At 41.7% G+C, this 20,874-nt stretch overlaps 1 protein-coding gene across 2 annotated transcripts in view; it reads right to left on the reverse strand.

The window, feature by feature from the left end:
• Window positions 1-20,874, reverse strand: part of BICC1 (BicC family RNA binding protein 1) — a 277,456-nt gene that overhangs the window by 20,506 nt on the left and 236,076 nt on the right. For both annotated transcript variants that reach the window (XM_072628910.1, XM_072628909.1), the window contains exons 14-18: window positions 20,304-20,460; window positions 17,527-17,692; window positions 11,461-11,500; window positions 10,654-10,808; window positions 6,234-6,390 (exon numbers count right to left, since the gene is read on the reverse strand). In XM_072628910.1, coding sequence (XP_072485011.1) covers window positions 6,234-6,390; window positions 10,654-10,808; window positions 11,461-11,500; window positions 17,527-17,692; window positions 20,304-20,460 — 675 coding nt within the window. The remainder of the gene's footprint in view (window positions 1-6,233; window positions 6,391-10,653; window positions 10,809-11,460; window positions 11,501-17,526; window positions 17,693-20,303; window positions 20,461-20,874) is intronic.

The raw sequence follows: 20,874 nt of genomic DNA on the forward strand, positions 1-20,874 counted from the left end.
CAAAGTCACTGAAGAGTAGATAGCAAGCGAGTCTTACTCCTCCCTTTGTCTCAGCTCTTCCTAATTCTGCATGCCTACATCTTGCTGCTCACATTTACCAAAACAGTATGGCACTTCTGAACCTCAAACATGACAGAGATGCCCACTTTCTTTGGCATTCATTATAATTATTATTGTAGCTGGCATTTATTATTGCTCTAATGTTTGCAAAGTACTTTGACATACATGATCTCACTGAACCTCACAACCACCCTACTCATTTCAAATGAGGCAATAACATCCTTAGCACAGTGCCTGGTACAAAGTGGCTGGTTAAGAAATGCTGGTTCCCTTCCCCTCTACTAGAAGCAACCATAATTCAGTATTAGAGGCTTAATTACTCCGTTTTAAATATGCAGAAACTGAGACTTAGGCAGCTTGCCCATGGTCACATGGCTAATGTTGAAAGCAGGATTCAAACTAAAGTCTCAAAGGCACATAGGATCGAGTCAGAGCTAGAAGAAAGCCCAGTAGTCATCTAGTCCAATGCTCTCATTTTATAGTGGAGGAATTGAAGCCTCAGAGAGGCTAAGGTCAGAGGGTGGGCTTCAAGCTCGTGGCTATCCTGCCTCTGAGTGCAAGACTCTTTCCTTTTCACCACATGGTTAAGGCAAATAAGTGACTATATTCAATGAATCATTCTCCTACATAAAGAATCCCCTCATTTCTTCAAATCTTCATTTAAGTCTTGCTGAGGTTCCATCAACTAGGCAAAAACTAGCATGGTCATCTTTCCATTTGGATGAGACAGTCCTGGGGGTTGACTGGACTTCCAGTTCAATTTGAGTTAATGGGATGATGTGACAGCTCCAAAAGGCTGCCCCACCCCAAGAGAGCAAGAGAGGCCAGCTGTCTGGGCTGGGGAGATTTGTTTGTACTTTCTCTCCCATTAGACAGCAAGCTCTTCCGGGGTGGGGGGGTGGAGGGGTGTTGTATGACTTTTGCCTTCCTAAGCGTTTACTTAGTACTATGCCTAGAACCTCACAAGTGCTTAATATTTGCTTGCTGACTAAATGGCTGATCATCCCACTGCACTCAACCCTAGCCAGACCCTATAGGAGGGCTGTGTTTAGTTCTGAGTTCCCTATTTTAAGAAGAGCTTTTAAAAGTTGTGAGTACCTAGGCAAGGATGACCAGCATGATGAAGGACCTTGAGATAATGCCACTTGGAGAGAAATGAAAGGAACAGAGAATGTTTAGCTTGGAGAAGACACAGAAAGGGCATGATGGTGGTCTTCAAGTCTCTGAAAGTCTATCAGCTTAGAAGAGCAGTCAAGGTGACTTTGTTCCTCTTCATAATAAGATTAGGAACAATGGACAGAAACTGAATGCAGTGGTAGATTTCTGATGAGAGCATGGACAAAAACAATCTATCAAGAGCCACGCATGCAGAAGTGAAATGGGTTTTCCACCAAAAGTATTCTCGTTGAGAATATTGTTGCAAGGACTCCTGTTGAAGGTTGGATTAGAAGTGGTGGCATTGGAAATTCCTTCCAGCAGTGAGATGATGGGATTCTCAGTGCTGATGCTAACTCAAGGTGGAAGAACCAGAGTGAGCTCAAGCAGATCAAGAGGCAACAGTTATTTTGGCCAGGTATTGGAACACTGTCAGAGCCCCACCCTCAGACACTCCCCTGGTACTAAACTTCTCCCAACTTTCTCCAACTGTTAAGGTCCTAAGGGTTCAGCAAGGGAGCTGGCAAGAGCAAGGAGAAAATCAAACGGTGAGAATTGGAAGGCGAACAATCTCCCCTCTGTGGATCTCTGTTCCTTCATCTGTAAAAGGAGTGGGTTAGATGAGATGATCTCTAAGGATCTGTTCTAAATCCATGATGATCTTCTAGCCTACCCTGCATTGCTACCAATAATCTACTTGGAAAGAGGAGAATGGACCTGGATACTCTAGTATTTTTTAAAACAGGAAAAGCTAGCTGTGGGAGTTAGCTTGTCAAATTCACACAAAACACACTGGCGAGTCAAATTCTTGGTTAGCTGGCAAGATGATACATCTTAATTAGTAGCCAATGGGACTTTGTGGTCACCTCACTAGGGGCCTTACAGGATTTAACAAAGCCAGAGAAGTCAGCTGCACCATTAGCAGCACTTGCATTTCAGAATACTGGAGCCAGGTAGGGGACACAGACTTTAACAGGGAGGGTTAATGAGGAACAGATCAGGGAGGGCTCTCTCTGCTCATCCCCCACATAGGGCTCAGTTCTCTCTGTTGAAGTTTAAAGTCCTCACCAGGGATTAATGCTCTAGAGTGCAGCACTGTTGTAGCTACACCTGCATCCTCTAGTTTGACAGTCATCACTGTCCCGGGAGCTCTCCAGGGACTCTGGATGAGGCAGTGTCTGTCTGGCCATTAATTTATTTAATAACAATTCCTATTTCTGTTACTTTAAGTTTGCAGAGCAGCTTCCCCACCATAATCCAAGGTGTTGGAATCCCAAGTATTGTCATCATCATCCCCAACTTATGAATGAGGAAACAAGCCTCAGAGAGGCTGTGGCCAGCCCAAAGTCACCCAGAGAGTGAAGGCTTAGAATGAGTACTGGAACCGAGGCTCAGTTCTAAGACCAGCACTCTTTCCACTAGACCAGTAGTCCTTAATAAGGGGTCCATGGCCCTCCCAAGGGGTTGGGGTCTTCAAATAGAGTTCAGGAAATCTGTGAAGCTGGATGGGAAAGAAAAATTACATTTATATTTTCAGTCAGCTCTAGCTAAGCATTTCTTTCCATTGATTCTGAGAAAGACCCATGGATTTCCCCAGACTGCCTGCCTACCAAAGGAGACCATGATGCACAAAAGAACAAGCACTCCTATACTAGACCATGTTCCCTATTAGTAATGTTAACAACATACAATCACTTACATCCCCACAGGGTCGTGGTTTACAAAGCATGTTATGTGCATGTTATCTCATTTTTATGATGACTGTTCATCTTGGGCCATGTCTAGGTAAGCTAATGGGATGGGAAGAGGAATTCGTGACATTGAACAGTCAGAACATTTTCCCACTGGTTAACTTAAATCCCTTTTGCTTTCCCTCTTGTCCAGTCTTTGGCAGAAAGAGGGAGAGGGAAAGAGGGAAGGAGGGAGAGGGACAGAGAGAAAGAGAAAGAGAGAGAGAGAGAGGGAGAGAGGGAGAGAGGGAGAGAAGGAGAGAGGGAGAGAGAGAGAGAGAGGGAGGGAGGAATGCTCTTTCACGGACTTTGAGATTTGTGTTTTCTTCAGAATAAATCTCAGTTTCCACTTACAGGTCTTTGAATGGACCCTAATTTCCAAATATTTGATTTACTTTGTTAAAGAAAATCCTAAAACATACAGGAGCTCAACACTACATTGTTCAGCCTGGACAATGGCAGTCACAGAAATGCAATGCACATCCTTTATTGGAGCCAGATGTCTCACACTGGTGTCTCTCTACCAACTCTTTACCAACTGTCAACCCAGCATCAACCCAACCTCCCCTTGAGAGGCAATATAAGTCAAGTCAAGGAGGATTTTAAAAGCTCCTATTATGTCCCAGGCACTCTGCTAAGGAATGAGAATACAAACAAAAGGAGAAAGAAAGGCATTCCCTGCCCTTCACATTTCAATAATGCAATGAAGAGAGTGCTTGACCTGGAGTCAGGATGATCCAAGTTCTGATTCTGCTTCAGACACTATCTATGCAACTCCAGACAAGTCACTCTGCCACTGCCTGCCTCAGTTTCCTCAAGTTTAAAGTGGGGATAAGCATCTACTGTACAGGATTGCTATGAGGATCAGATGAGATAACATGTAGTGTTTTACAAACTATAAAATAGTACAGAAATGTTGGCTATTACTCTTTGAACAAGTCCCAGAGGAAGCCTGGGACAATGCAAAGCACACTGGATTTAGCATTGGAGAAGCTGGGCTTATCCAACTTCTGTTACCACCTATGTGGGAGAGAAGTCAGTCACTCCCAGGGTCTGGATGGGCTCAGCTCTGTGCTCCCTTGCAATGGTAATTTAAATGGGAAGATCTTTCCCATTCATTAATAGACCCATGTAACCTGCTTAAGTTATATGGAAGCCTGAGTCACATGAAGCCTGTGTTGGGAGGAGTTTGCTGAATGGGTGGAGCAGGAAGGGTAGAATAGGAAGAGGCAGAGATAGAGCAAAGTTGAGAGGAAGTTAGTCATAAGAGCAGTTAGAGCTAGGAAGGATAGAGGCTGTTGGGTATCATGAGTGAGACAGTTTGTTTGTGATTTGCTTAAAGGAGCCTGCTTATGATTTCTTAAAGGGATCTGGTTTATGGGAAGCCTAATGGGGGAAGGTTTGGGGATGACATTGTTCTCTGCATTGTTACTGTGCATGGATTTTTGTTACTATGATAGATTTAGTTTTATGGTGTCTGAATAAATGTTTTGGTTCTGTCTTCCATGTGGACAGTCTGTGGTATTTCACAATTCAGAATTGTGGTGGGATATTCATGGCCACTGTAGGCAATATGAATATCGTGTTGGCGCTATATCTCTTCTGCCTCCAGACCGATAATCTGATGACCGCCCACCCAGCCAGGCTCTTTGCCATCCCCAAATTCTGAGTTCACTTTTGGCTCCTTGCTTCCTTTGTCCCCTGCTCTCTCACAATCCATTTCTGTTGATCCTTAGTCTATAAGTACTTCAAGGGCTGGCTACAACACACAGCTCCTCTACATTAAGCCAAAATGACTGACCCTTCCCCAAAAGGCCAATTCTTACTGGCAATAACATTATGTCCCATTCAATGCCACATTGTGTTCAGCTCTTCCTTAATCAATGAATACCAACTTAGCTTCCAAGTCTCTGTTGTCACAGAAAACATGGCTCTGACTGTTTGGGCTAGGCATAGGGAACTTGCAGCCTCAAGGCCACATGTGGCCCTCTAGGTCCTCAAGTACAACCCTTTGACTGAATCCAAACTTCATATTTCTGTGAAATCACATTGGCAGATGAGAGCATGGATTGGAGTGGGAGGAGACTCAAGACAGGAAGACCTACCAGCAGCTACTGCAGCAGTCCAGGAGTGAGGGGATGAGGGCTTGCACAAGCATGGTGGAGGGAGAGATCCCTGGGAGGTCAGGGGAGGGATTAAGAAACTCCGTTTCAGAAAGGAGAGAACCCAGAATACTTGAATTGGTAAAGGTGAAAAAGAGGTCCAAGTTAACAAAGTTTTGGCACCATCCTGACTGGTTATCCTTGGCCCTCAAAGGCCAAGACCTTGTTCAGCCCTGGGAGTCTGAGAGAAGGAAGAACAGGTCACAAAAACAGGGAAGAGGAGAAAAAAAAAGATCTAGTGTAAATGAATGAATGAAAAATTATTTAAGTGACTACAATGTGCCAAAGACTGTGCTAAGCACTAAGGAAACAAATAGTTTTAAAAATCAACAGTTCCTGTTTTCAAGGAGCTCACACTTTAACTGGAGGAGACAACATATAAAAGAAAATGCAACCATAAGGCAGAAGCAAAGGCCCAGAAGGCCTTAGACAAGAAGCAAGGAAGTGTATTTGGAGCAAGACTCCATAGAAAAATCAGTAGTGAATGATATAGACAGAAGGTGAGAGCAGAGAAGAAATGAAAACTTATTCAAAGAAAAGCATCTCAGAGGAAATCCATGTTCTCAATGGACAAATACCTCACAATAAAAGCACCTTAGTTAAAATCTAAGGAGGAAAGTGAAGATGTTAGAATAATTTCTGCAAACAAAATTTCTCAAACAAAAATGGAACAACTCCAAGATGTCCAAATTATTCAGAAAAGCAATTAAAAAATAAAGTAAAAATATCAAGTAAATTAAGACAGTGATGACAGCACTTAAGAAAACAACAAGTCTAACAAGTGACTGGAAAATACAGAACAAAAAAATAGAGACCCTTTATAACATCAGATTCTCTGAAAACGGAAACAGAGAATTAGAATGGAAGGGTGGGGAGGTAGGAGAAAAATTAGCCTAACTAATCTTTTTATTTTTAATTTTGGAAAAACATGAGAGCTCTACAAAACTAAAAATACTAAATCTGAAGATGGATGCAAAAACAGAATCTAAGGATTATAGGTCTTCCAGAAAGACAGCATGAAGAAGAAAACCTGAATACTATACACAAAAAGCCCAGAAATGTGATGAAGTTTCTTCTCCCCAAATCACAGACCCAAGGTGAAAGCCAGAATAAAGCTGAAACTCACTTGATTTGTTTTGTTTGCGTTTGGGGCTCCCAAGAGAAGTCGCAAATTCATTGTGAGCATTAGGGCCAATTCCATTCCGGTCTCTCCAATTATCAGATTCACTTCCACTTCCCAGGTGTTCACGACTGTTGGACCGTGAGAGAGACATTGATGATCCCTGCAATTAAAAAAGAGTCCAAAGAAAGACAATGATAAGTAACTTAATTTGTGAGTTGTGGGAAAGACAGGTGGGCAGGAAGAGAACAACTACAGTCCACAGAAGACCATCTCATTTAGTTGTAGAGGGAATTAGCTTCCTGAAAGGGGCCTTAAAAATCTAGTCCTGCATGGATAGTGAGGTTTTGAACTGATCTAACCATTCTAAAGAATAATTGGGAACTATACCCAAAGGGCTTTAAAACTGTGTGTACCCTTTCACCCAGCAATACCACTACTAGGTCTATATTCCAAAGTGATCCAAGGAAAATGACAAGAACAAGGACCTACATATACAAAAATATAACAGCTCTTTTGTAGTAGTAAAGAATTAGAAATTGAGGGGATGCCTATCACCTGGGGAATGGGTGAACAAGTTGTGGTATATGATTGTGATGGGCACTACTGTGCTATAAGAAATGGTTTCAGAAGACAGGATAGTTTCAGAAAAATCTGGGAAGACTTAACATGAACTGATGCAAAGTGAAGCAAGCAGAACACAGTAGAATCTTGTATACAGTAACAACATCACATGATGATCAACTGTGAATGCCTTAGCTATTCTCAGCAATACAACGATCTAAGGCAATTCCAGAAGACTCTTGATGAATAATGCTATCCACCTCCGTAGAAAGAACTGATGGAGTCTACATTCAGATCAAAGCATACTTTTTTCACCTTATTTTTTTTTTGGTCTGTGTTTTCTTTCACAACATGACTAATATGGAAATATGTTTTGCATAACTGTACATGTATAACATATCAAACTGCTTGCCATCTTAGGGAAGAGGGAAGAGAAGGAGGAAAGGAGAGAATTTGGAACAAAAAAACTTTTAAATAAGTAGCAAAAGCTGCTTTTACGTGTAATTGGGGAAAAAAGGTTTTTAAAAAAGTTCCACCAAAAAATAATCTAGCCCTACACTTTTCATTTTACAGATGAGGAAACTGGAGCTGAGAGATGAATTTGTCCAGGGTTATACAGCTAATAAATGGCAGAGTTGGGATTTAAACCCAGGTCTTCAAACTTCGAATGGCAATGCTCTTTCACCCTATTGCTTCCCACTTGACCATATTACTTCTGACAGTCTCTAAAGATTAGAGCTCTGCTCTAGTGCACAGATATTGTGGAAAGAGAGTCAGACTTAGATTTGCACCCCATTAATGACAGCTATCAACACCATCAATGACAGTTGTGGTACACAGAGGTCCCCTCTTTGACCTCAAGGCTCAGAGAGTGGTCTTCCAGAGCACCATGAGGTTCTGCCTTGCCCCGTCACAGTGTCAATGTGTGTCAAAGGCAAGACTTAGATCCAAATTTTTCTGGTTTCCACCCTGGTTTCTAGCCATTCCCCACTTGGCCTCTTAGAAACAGAAGAGAGTAATATAACATAGATATTTTTAAAGGGGAGGAAAAAGAAACTAAACCCTTTGATAATATCCTACTCAAGTGAAAATTTCCTCCCGTAGGCTGTAGAAGTGGGGTAGACATTGAGAAAGGAAGCCACAACTAAAAGTACATCCTCCACCTAAGAGAAGACTTAAAGCTCTAGGAAAAAATGAGAGCTTCAAGGGAAGTAAGGTAGAGCAGGATTGTGGAGGATCCCACTGCTCCCCACCCCCTCCCAAGGAAGAACCCATAAAGATGTCCGGTGGGGAACGAAAAGTGCCATGGTTTCAGCAAGGGCAGGTGAGAGAGACCAAAGAAGTTAGTAAATCACGTAGGAAATTTAGTTTGGAGACTTATTTCTATTTAAGGAGGGACTGTGGTACAGCAGAAAAAACCCATGATTTGGGATCACAGAACCTGAGTTCAAATCCCTAGTCTGCCAACTTACTGCTGGGTCACCCTGGGAAAATGACTTCGTCACTCCGGGTCTCAGTTTCTTCATCTGTAAAATGAAGAGGTTGGACCAGTTGGTCTCCGAGGGCCCTCCCAACTCTAGTTCTCTGATCCCCAGACCACAGTCAGAGATGACAAGGGCCCAGTCCAGGTAAGATGTCAACTGAAACAAAGGAATTGATGCAAGGAAGGGATTGATAGGAGAACATACTGTTAAGACTGGGAGCCTGATTCGTTTTAATCTAGAAAAATGACAGCACTGTGGACCCAAATTGGGAAATCCAGAGAGGGAACAGACAGGAGAAAGAAGATGAAAGGACATACAGCTAATGATGTCTAGCAGACAATTGAGTGTTGAACTATCAGAAAAGATATCAGGGTTTCAGAAGCAGATTGAAGAGACGTTCACCTAGAGTCGAATGTGAAGCCTGAAGGACAAATGAGGTTGTTCAGCTGAAGAGCACCAAGGATTGAACCCTGGTGTCTGTGTTTCGTTAATGCAGAGAGAGCAAAGTATGACTGATAGAACACTGGATTTCATCTCAAAAAATCTGGGTTCAAATCCTTCCTTGGATACTTCCTGGTGATGTGATCCTAGTCACTTAACTTCTCCTCATCTGTAAAATGGGGATAATAATATCCCTTAGAAGCAACAGGAAGACAGTGGATATTCCAGAGCAGGGAGAGACATGGTCAGGTCCCCCCTGCCCCTCCCTCCACACAATCTGAGTACCAACTGGCTTCTCTACCCTGTGCAGGTCATGGAGGCTCTTTGGGTCAAGACTCTGGGTCTCTGAGCTTCTCTGGTTCCCCTTCAGGGATCCCTTAAAAACCAGATGTGAGCAGCTGTTTAAAACCAGCTGTTCAAGGACAGTGGTGGCAGGTCTATAATGAGGAAACTGCCTCCCCCAAAGATTTGACTTTAGGAATGCCCAGAAACTCACTTTCTAGGCTTCCTTCTTTTCATTATGTCCATGTGCTATTAAGCCTGGGGGATGCTGTGCATTGAGCTCAGAGTTTGTGAGCTTAGGGGGCTCCAGGGCTTGACAATTTTCTTTTTTTCCAACCACCCATCTCTAAAAATTGGACAGATTGGTCATGGCTAACAGTGGAATAAATTGGGGTCGGAGTTATCTTTGATGAGACTCTACACAGTGCAAAAAGCTGGGGTGGGGAATGGGGGTTAGAATTATTTTCTTTTATAATAAAATTCAGCTCTACCACTATATTTATGGACAAATCACTTTTCTGCACCTCAATTTCCTCATCTATTAAATGAGGGGGCATGATTAGATTTTTAAGGCCCCTCCCAGGAAATTAACTCCATAATAAAACTAAGTGTTTACTTCAGAGTTACAAAATTTTGAAAGTAATTCAAATTATACTCCTATAAGTCCCTTGCATCACTACTGTAATCTAACCCTGAGAACAAAATGCACCAGAGCTTTCTTTCCAGGCTCTTAAAAATAGCTTCCTTTTTCTTCCACTGAAAGTTTTTGGAATTCAAAAGGAGCACTGAAAAAGGACACATTTCCTCAAATTTTACAGGAGTAAACTGGTCCATTGGAGAGGAAGAGAAGCCCACCCCAAGTTTTCCTAAGCAGAAAAATCATTATGCAACAGTCTTTCAAACAAGGAGTCCAGTAAACATTCCATTTCGACCGACTGCTGATTTTTTTTTCTCTCTAAAATATGGGTTTGGACAACTTCCTCATGTTTTCTCATAGGAGCCAACAGCCAAAAGCTGGCTCTCTCCAAAATGGCAGGCCCATGCTTGTCAGTCCTGTGTAGCCCAATGGGGTATGGACCTATGGCCCTGGCTCCTACTGCCATGCATCAGGAAACTAGGCTGTCTCCTTCAGTGTGCGCAGCAGAGCCAACATCTGGGACCCAGAAAACACTGCGGAGCTCTTCTTCAAGATATTTCCGGCTGACCTTTGGCAGGTCCAAATGCTCAGGACTGTTTGCTGCTTTCTATTTGAAAAGTCAGTCTTTTCCACCTGTTTGCATTATTTACCTCTGAGGTAGTTCTGTCAGAAGACAGACTCGGCACAGCCATATTTTGTCTACCCTCAGCTCTATGGTTTGATTTATTGCGAGTGTGTGTATGCACACACGTATACACACACGTGCGCACGCGCGCGCGGACACACACACACACACACACAGGCAAACAGCAAATAGTCCCTGGCTTTGAAAGATGCAGATGGGTCACTAAAACTATTTCCATTGTATGACAATCTAGTTACAGAGAACAGACTCAAAGCCAATTCCCTAATCCTCTCCCTTCTCCATCTGTACCACCACCCAGCAGAATGTGAGTCACGGAGTGGAAGTCTACAGACACCATGTGCCATCCACAGCACTGTCCATGGGGAAGCGCACCTCATACGTCGTCCTCATCGTGGGCTTGTAGGACACGTGATTAGCCCTCCTCAATTCCTTGATGGTTTCGGCCGGCATGGACTTGGAGAATCCCAGGCCACTCCATGTGTTGGTTGGTGTCCTCACTTCTGTCACCACTGGTTTTTTCAGCATTGCTTTGGGGAGGGGGAGACACACAGAGAAGTGAATTGTGAGCCACCCTCTCAAACAAGATTATATACAGCTGAGGGCGTGATCTTTAACAATAACAACAACAGTAACAAGCATTTACACAGCATTTTAAAGCTTGCAAAGTACTTCACAAATGTTATCTCATTTGAGGTAGGTTTTATTATTATCCCTATTCTACAGCTAAGGAAAATGGAGCAAACTGGGATAAGTGACTTTCCCAGGGTAACGCAGCTTAAGTAAGTGCCTGAGGCTGCATTTGAACTCAGGTGTTCCTAACTCGAGGCCCAGAGCTCTATCCACTGAGCCACCTAGCTATCTTTATGCATCACAAACCAGCACAGAATAGGGTCATACAGGTCCCAAGTCAAAGACAGGGGGCCTGACTTTCAGATTCAGTAGTACCCTTGCCACTGTATCAAAAAGCTTTGTCAATTTAATTTAATCCTTCATTAGGCTAATATAGACTTCATACAACTTGGGTCGATTTTTGTTTTTTGTTTTGTTTTCCTTTTCTTTTTTTTTTTTTAAGTACAGAGAAACCTTTTTTTATTAAGGGCAAACACAGGCAGTGGAAAACATGTTTATAGGTCTACTGAGAAACAGAGGCATTCTGAAGGAGGCTAATGGATTACATACCTTTGGTTGCTAGCAGCTTCTTCTGTTCATAGTCAAATGCCTAAAAAATGAAACAAACAGAAAATTCTTTACTTCTCCTTTCACCATGGGTCACACCAGTGCTCACATTCTAAAAACAAATGTTTTAACTATAGCTCATGAATTCCCAAAGGACAAATGTTTAATCTCAATATAATAACATACTAGCAATCCTTTGAAAGTCTGATGCATCTAAACAGTAAACCAATCAATTGACAAGAAACTATTAAGTACCTACTATGTGCCAACCACTGTACTAGCACTGGAGAGAAAAACAAAACCACTCTTCCCCCCCAAAGAGTTTATATTATATTGGATCATTTAAACTATCTCAGAGCAACAAATATCTATCTGATTTCCAAAGAGGAAGCACTGAGTCAACTGGCCTCCTTTAATTTAAAAAAATCTATTTATTATTAATATTTAACACACCAGGGAAAGTATACTCCAAATATCAGTGATTCAAACTAATGGTATATGAAAATCTGGTTTGGGATACCACATTCCTGGAATACTAAAATTTTATCCCAAATTCCTGCACTACTCTTTCCCAGAAACCAGTTATTAAATAAAAAAAACAACTTCTCATTTATGATAAACCTATCATAACCTATCATGCTTATGGATTTGATGCCAAGGATTTGAGGAATCCTTTCCAAAGAAAGAACTTGATGCCAAGAAAGCAGTAGACTATTTTTAAAAATAAGTTTGATTTCTTTGGATTATATCTCATTCTGCAGTTATACCTGGAAAATTCTCTCCTCCTCTCCCCCATCATCTAAGCAGAACCATCTCTTGTAGCAAAAAAACCAGTTAGATAAAAGTACCCAATTACCATGGCCATGTCTGAAAAAGTATATAATATTTTGTCCTCGTAGCCTTCACCCCCACCCCCACACCTTTTGCTGATGGAAGAAAGATTTGATTCATTATCTGTTCTCTGGGACCATTATTGGTTTTTCGATTGCTCCAAGTGAGATTATTAAATCGAACTACAATATTGCTTGACTTCAACTTTCAATGACATTAGATGATATTAAACAAACAGACTTCGAGTTCTATTTGCTGGCCAGCACTCACAGAACGCCTTCAAATCAGGTGCTTGGTAAATATTGACTAAAGGAATGACTTGGTCCAAACATGCTTGACTCTCAAGATGCTATCCCAGCAGTATACTGTAGGGAAAAGAGAACCTGGAGGGGGATCCTATAGCTGCTACTGATGATCTGTGTCATTTTCCCTTCCTGGGCCTCAGTTCCTCATCTCTAGAAGAAGGGTCTTGGACTGAATAACCTCAAATATCCATGCAGCCTCTATGTTATAGTCCCATACTCAATGAACTCTTTTGAAACCCAAAATGTTAGAAATCAAAGCAACGTTAGAGAGATCAGCTGTATCACAATGAATGGACTGGACAGAGTACTTTTAAGGTTAACTAACTACTTCATGCAGACATTATCCTATCTGATCACCTGCTCCAACCTCCTCGCTGTGAAGATGAAGAAATAGAGACTCGTTCATAATTGCTCTGGACACAAAAGGGTCTCCTAACCCATGCTTGGAGGCTCTATACTTCCAATGATTTCAGCCAAAGATCATTAATCAGTGACTGTCCAGCACTCTCAATCCCACAAGATGGCTGCCCCTGAAAGTGTTGGCACGTTAAGTCAGCCCAGCTGAACTACTCATGAAAAGTGCTGGTTTGCTACATTAAAGTTGTCACTGTTGACTAAAATGAGAGGATCATAGCCTCTCTCAGTCACAGGTGTTGGTGGGGACAAGAGAAGAATGACATTTACATGTTGCAAAACAAGATGGTGAATAAGACAGAGGATCAGATGCTTTCTCTGATCTTCACAAACCCTTAAGACTCATCAAAATAAAAATTCTGTGCCAGAGGTAAATACAGGTGTCTCCACAGGTCAAGTCACCAAGAAGTACAAGGAGGTAACAATCTGATGAAATAATAGCAGAGAGGGCTAATTCCTAATCTCTAACATGTACACTCACCACCCCCTTTGCCACTAGCCCCCATTCTCTGGCAGGATGGCGCAAGGGGACACAAGCAGTAGCCTTATTGTTACCACAGTCTCTGCTGGGACATCCTGTTCCTGGCCTCACTCCACCTCTCTTTGACAACAGATAACAGAATTCAACTCAACCCATTTCTCTCCCCTCTCGTGCAGAGAAGGTGAAGCATAGGAAAGTGAACATACTAGGCCTGGGAAGGCAGCACGCTATACTGCAATATTCCTCAGCCAGAGAATTAAAGAACAGAGGTAACTGGGGAAATGTACCAGCACATGGGGGAGGGAGGTGTGCTACATAAGGCTTGAAGAAAAAGTCTGGCATCCAATATGGGCCAGTTCTGTCCCCTCAGAAATCACTTGGGGCATGGACTGCAGCTGGTTAAAAGTTAATTCCCCAGCAAAGGAGAAGGCTGAGATAATTTTTATGTCAAATGCTAGGGAATCTGATATCAAAGAGGAAGGAGTCAGAAAGTGAATAATAAGGGAACATAAGGAAAAAAGATTTAAATTACCAAAAATCTCAAGAGGAGGAAAAATCAGTCAAGAACCTTGAGCAATGGCACATAAATCAAGAGGAAAGATATTAAAACAGAAGGAAAGATGACCTCTGGGACATCTAAATGAGTCCAAACATATCTGAATAAATACTGCCAAGACAAAAGAAACTGAATCAACATTTGATGAAACAGAGGACCCTGTGGATTCCACAGAGAGCATGGCATCACAGCAATTCCCAATGGTACAAGAGAAAAATTAAAATGACAAGAACAAAACTGATGACCTGCACAGTAGAAATCATTGACAGAATAGAAAAACTTGAATCCACAGTGTCAAACTTTACCAAGAAATAAAAGAGGAAACAAATACAAATATAAAGAAGTAAAAAATAATCTAGATGAAGAATAGTAAAAAGTAATAATATTAAAAAACACATCATCTCTAAACAAGAAAAACATTATACTCTTGAAGACAGGATACAGAGAAAACTTAAGGATCATAAGTCTCTCAGAACACAAGTTGAAAAATCCTGAACACCATAATACCAGAAAGAATAAAGTAAAACTGCCCAGAACTTCTAAAAATATAAAACAAAATGCTAATTAAAAGAATTCATGGATTGCCTCCATGAATGAAAAACAAAAATCCATGCTGCAAATTCCAGGGTAATCATGGTTAAATTTAATAATTCCCAATGACAAACAATAAATTCTGCAAGCCACCACAAAAAAAAAAACACTTTACAATATAAAGGAAAAGAAATGTGAATGACTCAAGTCTACTCTGCACCCACTAGGAACTGCAGAAGGGAATGGAATGGTGTGTTCTGAAGAGTAAAGGAGTTCAAGATGCACCCAAAGATGTGAGTCTAATCATCAATTTTGAAAAAATAGATATTCAATAAAAGACAATCATTGAAAACATTCCTACAGAATGGTGGTGAAGATCAAATGCAATAACATTTGTGAAGCTCTTAGCAAATCTTAAAGCACTAGAGAAATGTCAGCAATGATAATGATGGTATAAAAGTCCACAAATAACCCCTAAATTTTCATTTTAAGCAATCTTCCACCTTCTTGAATTTTTAACCAAATTAGCAATAACGAGAGGCAGCATTTCATGGTGAGTAGAAATCTGGCCTCAAAACTCATGGTTCAGATTCTGGCTGTGTGATCTGGGCAACTCTCACTCTCAGTGTCCCAGGTAACCCTCTAAAGCTATAAATTTCAAAACCAGCCTTCACTGGTGGAGGGAGTTTTCTAATTGGGAGTTTCTTATACTAAGGAAGTCGTAAGTCTCATCGAAATAGCACTAATTATAGCCTGATATTTATATGGCACTTGAAGCAAAGCCACTCAAACTATACAATTTCATTCGATGCAGCTGGGTGGTACAGCAAATAGAGAGCACCTGCTTCCCAAGGGTATTGTGAGAATTAACTGAGATATCTGTAAAGTGTTTAGCACAGTGCCTGGGTCATAGTAAGCACTATAGAAAGGCTGATCTACTTCCCTTCCCCATCATTAGGTGACCATCATGATTACTCTGTGAGGTATACACGATAGGTATTAACATCCCCATTCTACATATTATTAGATAACAGACGAGAAGTCATCTAGCCCACCGTCATCTTACAAATGGAAGATTCAGAAACTACGCTCAGAGATCTTACACATGTAGTGACCCTTAACAGAACTAGTATACGTCAGACGTAGGAATGAGGGCCAGGGGTATCCTGACTCTGAGAACAGCCCTCAGTATATCATACCCACCGGATAAAATATTTCCCTTTTCCTACCTAGTCACTGACAAAGATGGTGCCTACAGGATGATGTAAGGGGTAATGAGGGGTCTAGATGTCCATGACTGGATAATTAACTTCCCCTTTTTGCCAAGATCTTTGGTTTCAATGGTATAGGGAACTACCAGTAAGATACCACTACCCCACTACCAATGCATGTTGGCACCTTCTCTGCAACAGAAAGGTGTCCATGGAATTGAAAGTAAGCGGTTTGTGTGAGGCTTGGCTTGAACCAAGCTGCCTCCCAGGCCAGCTTTCTCTCTGCTATGCCACACTGCTGCTCCACCCATCTCCCTTGTATCTGACAACTGACTCCCTAGAAAATCAGCATCCACTGATCCTTGACTTCTTCTCTCCCATTATCACTGAGGATTGCAGAGAACTTTCTTCTCAGTGACCACAATGGATGGAGATGGCTACCAGACTGACGACATAAATATACCTCTTACATATGAAAATTCTTCATCAGGAAATGGTCAGGTGGGCCAAAGGAAATATTTGAAATTTTTATTGCTACGCATTTCTGAATTATCTTTTGACAAAAATAGGACCAAGAAGAGACACAAGGCAATGAAGATTCACTACAGTTCAATAAATAAAAAATAACAACTAAAGGCAAAGAGGTTAGTTTGGATGACAAGGCTGACACTGAAGTTACAAAGGATTTATCTACACACACACACACACACACACACACACTTCACCTTTTCTGACATTTACAAATTGTAATTTGTCTTTTCCAACAACCAAAAGCAAAGCATGCAACAAAAACCATGCATATAATTTATCCTTGGATAAACACAAGTTAATAATTGTCTTATGACTCTACACCAAAATGTCATTACTAATATGCAAAATGGCATTTAATTCTAATGGTAAATTTTACTGCCAAGTAAACAATTTAAGAACTCAGTTCTTAGGAATCAGATTTTTTACACCGATAGTAGACAGTCTCTAAGAGTACCTAGACGTACACACTAAGTAGTCATATTGGACTTCTGAATTTTGGAATTAAATAAGCACATATATAAATATGCATAATGCAAATGTCAATTTAACTCCAGGGGACTTGGTCAAATTGTGCCTCATTACCTGAATATGGCTAGTCAGCTCTGCCTACTTCCAGGTCATTTAAACTAGGCTGGAGAGCCTGCTTCTGGAAAGCAAAGAGATATCTACTCCTACTCCTGGATTCAGAGCACACACAGGCAATCCTGACTGTTTCCTGTCTGCTTAATTCATAAAGAGGCGTTTTTTTGGTTGGCTACTAAACCAGAACTGGTAGGCAGACAAAAGACTGGCCCAGAAGTCACTCACTGACTTATTGCTGCCTGGCTGGTCTGAGTGAAGAAGACATGCTGTAAGTCTCAGGGTGGGGAAAGGCCTATTGCCCTCCCTCATGGTACCGTCGTGGGGCCTGTGAATATGGGCCTCCGTTCTTTGCCATTTGGGGTCTGTTCTTTTCTACTCTTAAGGGAAGGACAACCTTGTGAGTTTCCAAAGGTCAGAGAAACATCCCGGATCCAGGATTTAGGATCCATGCCAATCAAGCCAATGTCAGTACAGGCCCTTACTATCATTGGTGATGTATCTTTTATCAACATATTCATTATTGTTGCCCAGAATGGGAGTAAAGAAAATGCACTATTGATAGATGCCGCCATGTGGCTAGCTGGGCAGTCTCTCTCTGTACTGATTCTGCCATACACTAGCACCTACCTGCATGTTGACATATGACGATCGGGGAGTGAGGCGCACTCTTTCTGAGTTCTGCTGGGCTGCTGCTGCCCTCTCAGCTGCTCGTTCACTCCCTGGAGCCTTTTTGTCAGCCAAAGGACTCTCCGAGGCACTCAGCTCTGGATCTGAGAGCAATCGTTCAGTGGTGCTAGGGAAGAAAGCCTGAAGGTTAGCCCTCAAACTTAAACCAGAGGTCTCCATGTTTATGGTCCAAGTAAGTATCAGTGGTCTCCCCATTTACCACCAGCTATACAGCTTTGGGACTTCTCTCTCCATCATGCCTTCCTTCTCCAAGAAATTTATCATTGGGAAATCTCATTATCCAGCAAGCCTCAGTACCCTCTTATTACACCCTCTGACTGGAAGACAGGGTCATGGCCTCCAGGGCCTCTATTTTAAGAAAGGCCTCAGCCCAATCTTCTCCCCATTTACCATTTGATACACAGCTTTTGAACTTCTTTGGACTTTTTCATAATGCCCCCATATCCAAGTACCTTTTCCCCACCCCATTCCATACACTCCCTCCCTGCTTTTCAACTTCCTTCATTAAGCCTCCTTAAGGTCAGGGACAGTCCTTATTTTTATTTGCAGTTGTATCTTATGGGCCTATACTTATGTGTTTAGGTACTTAAAAATGTTTATTGATTCAGTAAACTAGGCCTACTTAACCTGAGAGGTAGCAGGATATATGGGGCAGGAGAAGGGAGAGGGATGCTCATAGAGATCTGTAAGGTCCTAAAAAATCTATAAGATTATATTATCATATTGTAAGAGTGATGCTCACAGGATTCTGAGTTAACCTTTTTTTTTTTATAATCCATGGAAGAACACAAACCATCATGATGTCTGTTTTAATACTCCATCCACTAGTCAATGACCTCTTCCCATGCAGAGCCAAGGACAGATTCAAAAGACTAAGGGAACATCAATATCCAACTGTCAAATGAATTCTACCAGCCTAGCTGAAGTAGCCCCCTGAGGGAGTGGCAGGAGGTGAAGTCAGCAACATACTTTGGCTACCATTTCCCACAAATCTGCAACAGACTGGGTAAGAGCACTAGATTCAAATCTTGCCTCAAACACTATGCAAATCACCTACCTTCTCTCAGTCTCAGTTTCCTCATCTATAAAAAGGGGTTAATAATAACACTTACCTCAAAGGATTGTTGTGAGGATCAAATGAGATAATATATGCAAAGTGCTTTGTAGCGCTAAGCACTATCTAAATGCTAGCTATAGTTACAGTTATGGGCCATAAATGAGCTGCTCTGGGAGGGGTGGATTTCCCCTCAAGTCCTTAAGTTCAAGTACAGCTTGGATGGCCAAGTACGGGGTGCACTGTAGATAGCCTTGGTTTACAGGACAGACGAGTTGGATTTTGGCCCCTGGGGTCTCTTCCAATCCTGTGGTTCTGAGATATGCACACCTATGTCTATGAGAGACATGATCTGGAACATGTACAATATGGCAGAACCCATTCTAAAGGGAGGAAGTCCTTGAAGTGGGGAAGGGCGGGGGTTGGGGAGGAATCTTTGCTGGAAGACTGAGGCCCTCAGGGAAGAATTCAGAAGTAAATGCAGACAAAATTGTAGCGGGGAAATGATAAGTGATAAATATTAAGAGATAGCCACATTTACAACAAACAAGTTGATTAGGGAAGATGAACTAGATCTAGGTCAAACCTAGATCAGTGACATTTTCAGACTTCGTGGCAGTTTAAAAGTGTTTCAGAAAACTATGACATAAACTCAAAAGTATAAACTAAAGTTGTGGGGATGAAAGGCAGAGAGGAAAGAGGGGAAAGGGGAAGAGAGGAAATGGAGATAGAGGGAAACATGGAAAGGAAAGGAGAAGAGAAAGGAGGGAGATAGAAGAGAAGGAAGAAGAGACAGAGGTATGCAAAGATGGAGAAGAGAAGAGAAAGAGAAGTGGGGGAGAAAGAGAGAAGAGAGAGGAAGACAGGTAGCACAGCTGATCAACAGCTCCAACAGCAAAGCCTAGAGATCTGGGAACCATAAGTTTTCTAAACATAAGTCATACCACACAACTGCTCCCCGAAAAGGCAAAAAATGACTCATTGCAGAATATAGAACTGGGATTTGAAGCCAGGTCCTTTAATTATCCTATATGGAACTAAATTGCTTTCAATACAGATCTTTATAGTGAATCATTAGAAGCATAATAGTAGACAATAAGAGGGAAAATAGAATGAATCAAACTGGCCCAAATCAACTACACAAAATTTTTCTAGGAAAAGCCAGTGTTACCCAGAGGATCTTAGCTCAGCAACAACTCAGCAAGTTCTAAGAGTACTGGGGTTGGAGTCAGAAGACCTTGACTTCTAGAGTTATAACTTCAATCAAGACATAGAGGCCTTAAGTCTTAGAACTGGAAAGATCACAGATTTAGATTATTTTATAAAACAAGAATCTGAGGTCCAGCAAAGGATTTGCCAAAGGTCATACAAGGAGAAAGTAACAGATCTCAAGGTTCAGTGTTCTCAATCACAGAGGGGGAACCAAGGTCAAAGAAGGGGAATTACTCATTTGGAGTCACACTGGGGATATGTTGAGTTAGGATTCCAAGTCAATCATTCTTCTTTACTTCCTGAAGGCTCAGTTTCTCTTGTGTAAGATGTGGACGATACAACTATTTAGAGGATTATTTGGAAGAGAGTGTTTCTCAAACCTAAAGGTGCCATTAAAAAGGAGGAGATGACTCCAGAGTCCATAAGAATCTGGTCAGAGGCCAATACCTACTGTAAATGAGAGTTCTTTGTGCCTTGCAGTAATTCCACTGTTTGCCTCTTGGAGCAGGACACCTTGGACGAAGTCATCATCTGCTTGAGCTCAGTGGCACTGGCCGAATGGGAAGGACTTCGAGGCATGCCCACTTCCACAAAAGCATCATTGCAACCTGTGGAGTAGAGAAGATCAAATGAAAACCAAAGGGGCTGCCATCTTGGTATGGTACCAGCATGAAACTGGCTACCATAGACTGGCATCTAGCACTCTGCAGACATTATTAGCCAAAAGGACTTGTAACAACATCTGTTTATAAGAGACTGGGCAGAGACTTCTTTAACCAATAGGCACTTTTAAGTCTCCCACTATATACCAAGGGACTTCACTAGTCACTGGAGATAAAAAGAAAAAAATGAAACCACCCTTCACCTCAAGTGGTTTACAGTCTATCTGGGGAGAAAAATATCCACATATAGGTATCTACAAAAGAGATACAAATGATTCAGATAGAAAGATTTTAGCCCACATTTCAAAGCCCTACTGACTGTGGGGATTCTGGAAGTTTCCATTTGCAGTAGAAAAGGCT

The sequence above is a fragment of the Notamacropus eugenii genome, chromosome 1 (assembly GCF_028372415.1).
Source record: "Notamacropus eugenii isolate mMacEug1 chromosome 1, mMacEug1.pri_v2, whole genome shotgun sequence".
Taxonomy (NCBI): Eukaryota; Metazoa; Chordata; class Mammalia; order Diprotodontia; family Macropodidae; genus Notamacropus; species Notamacropus eugenii.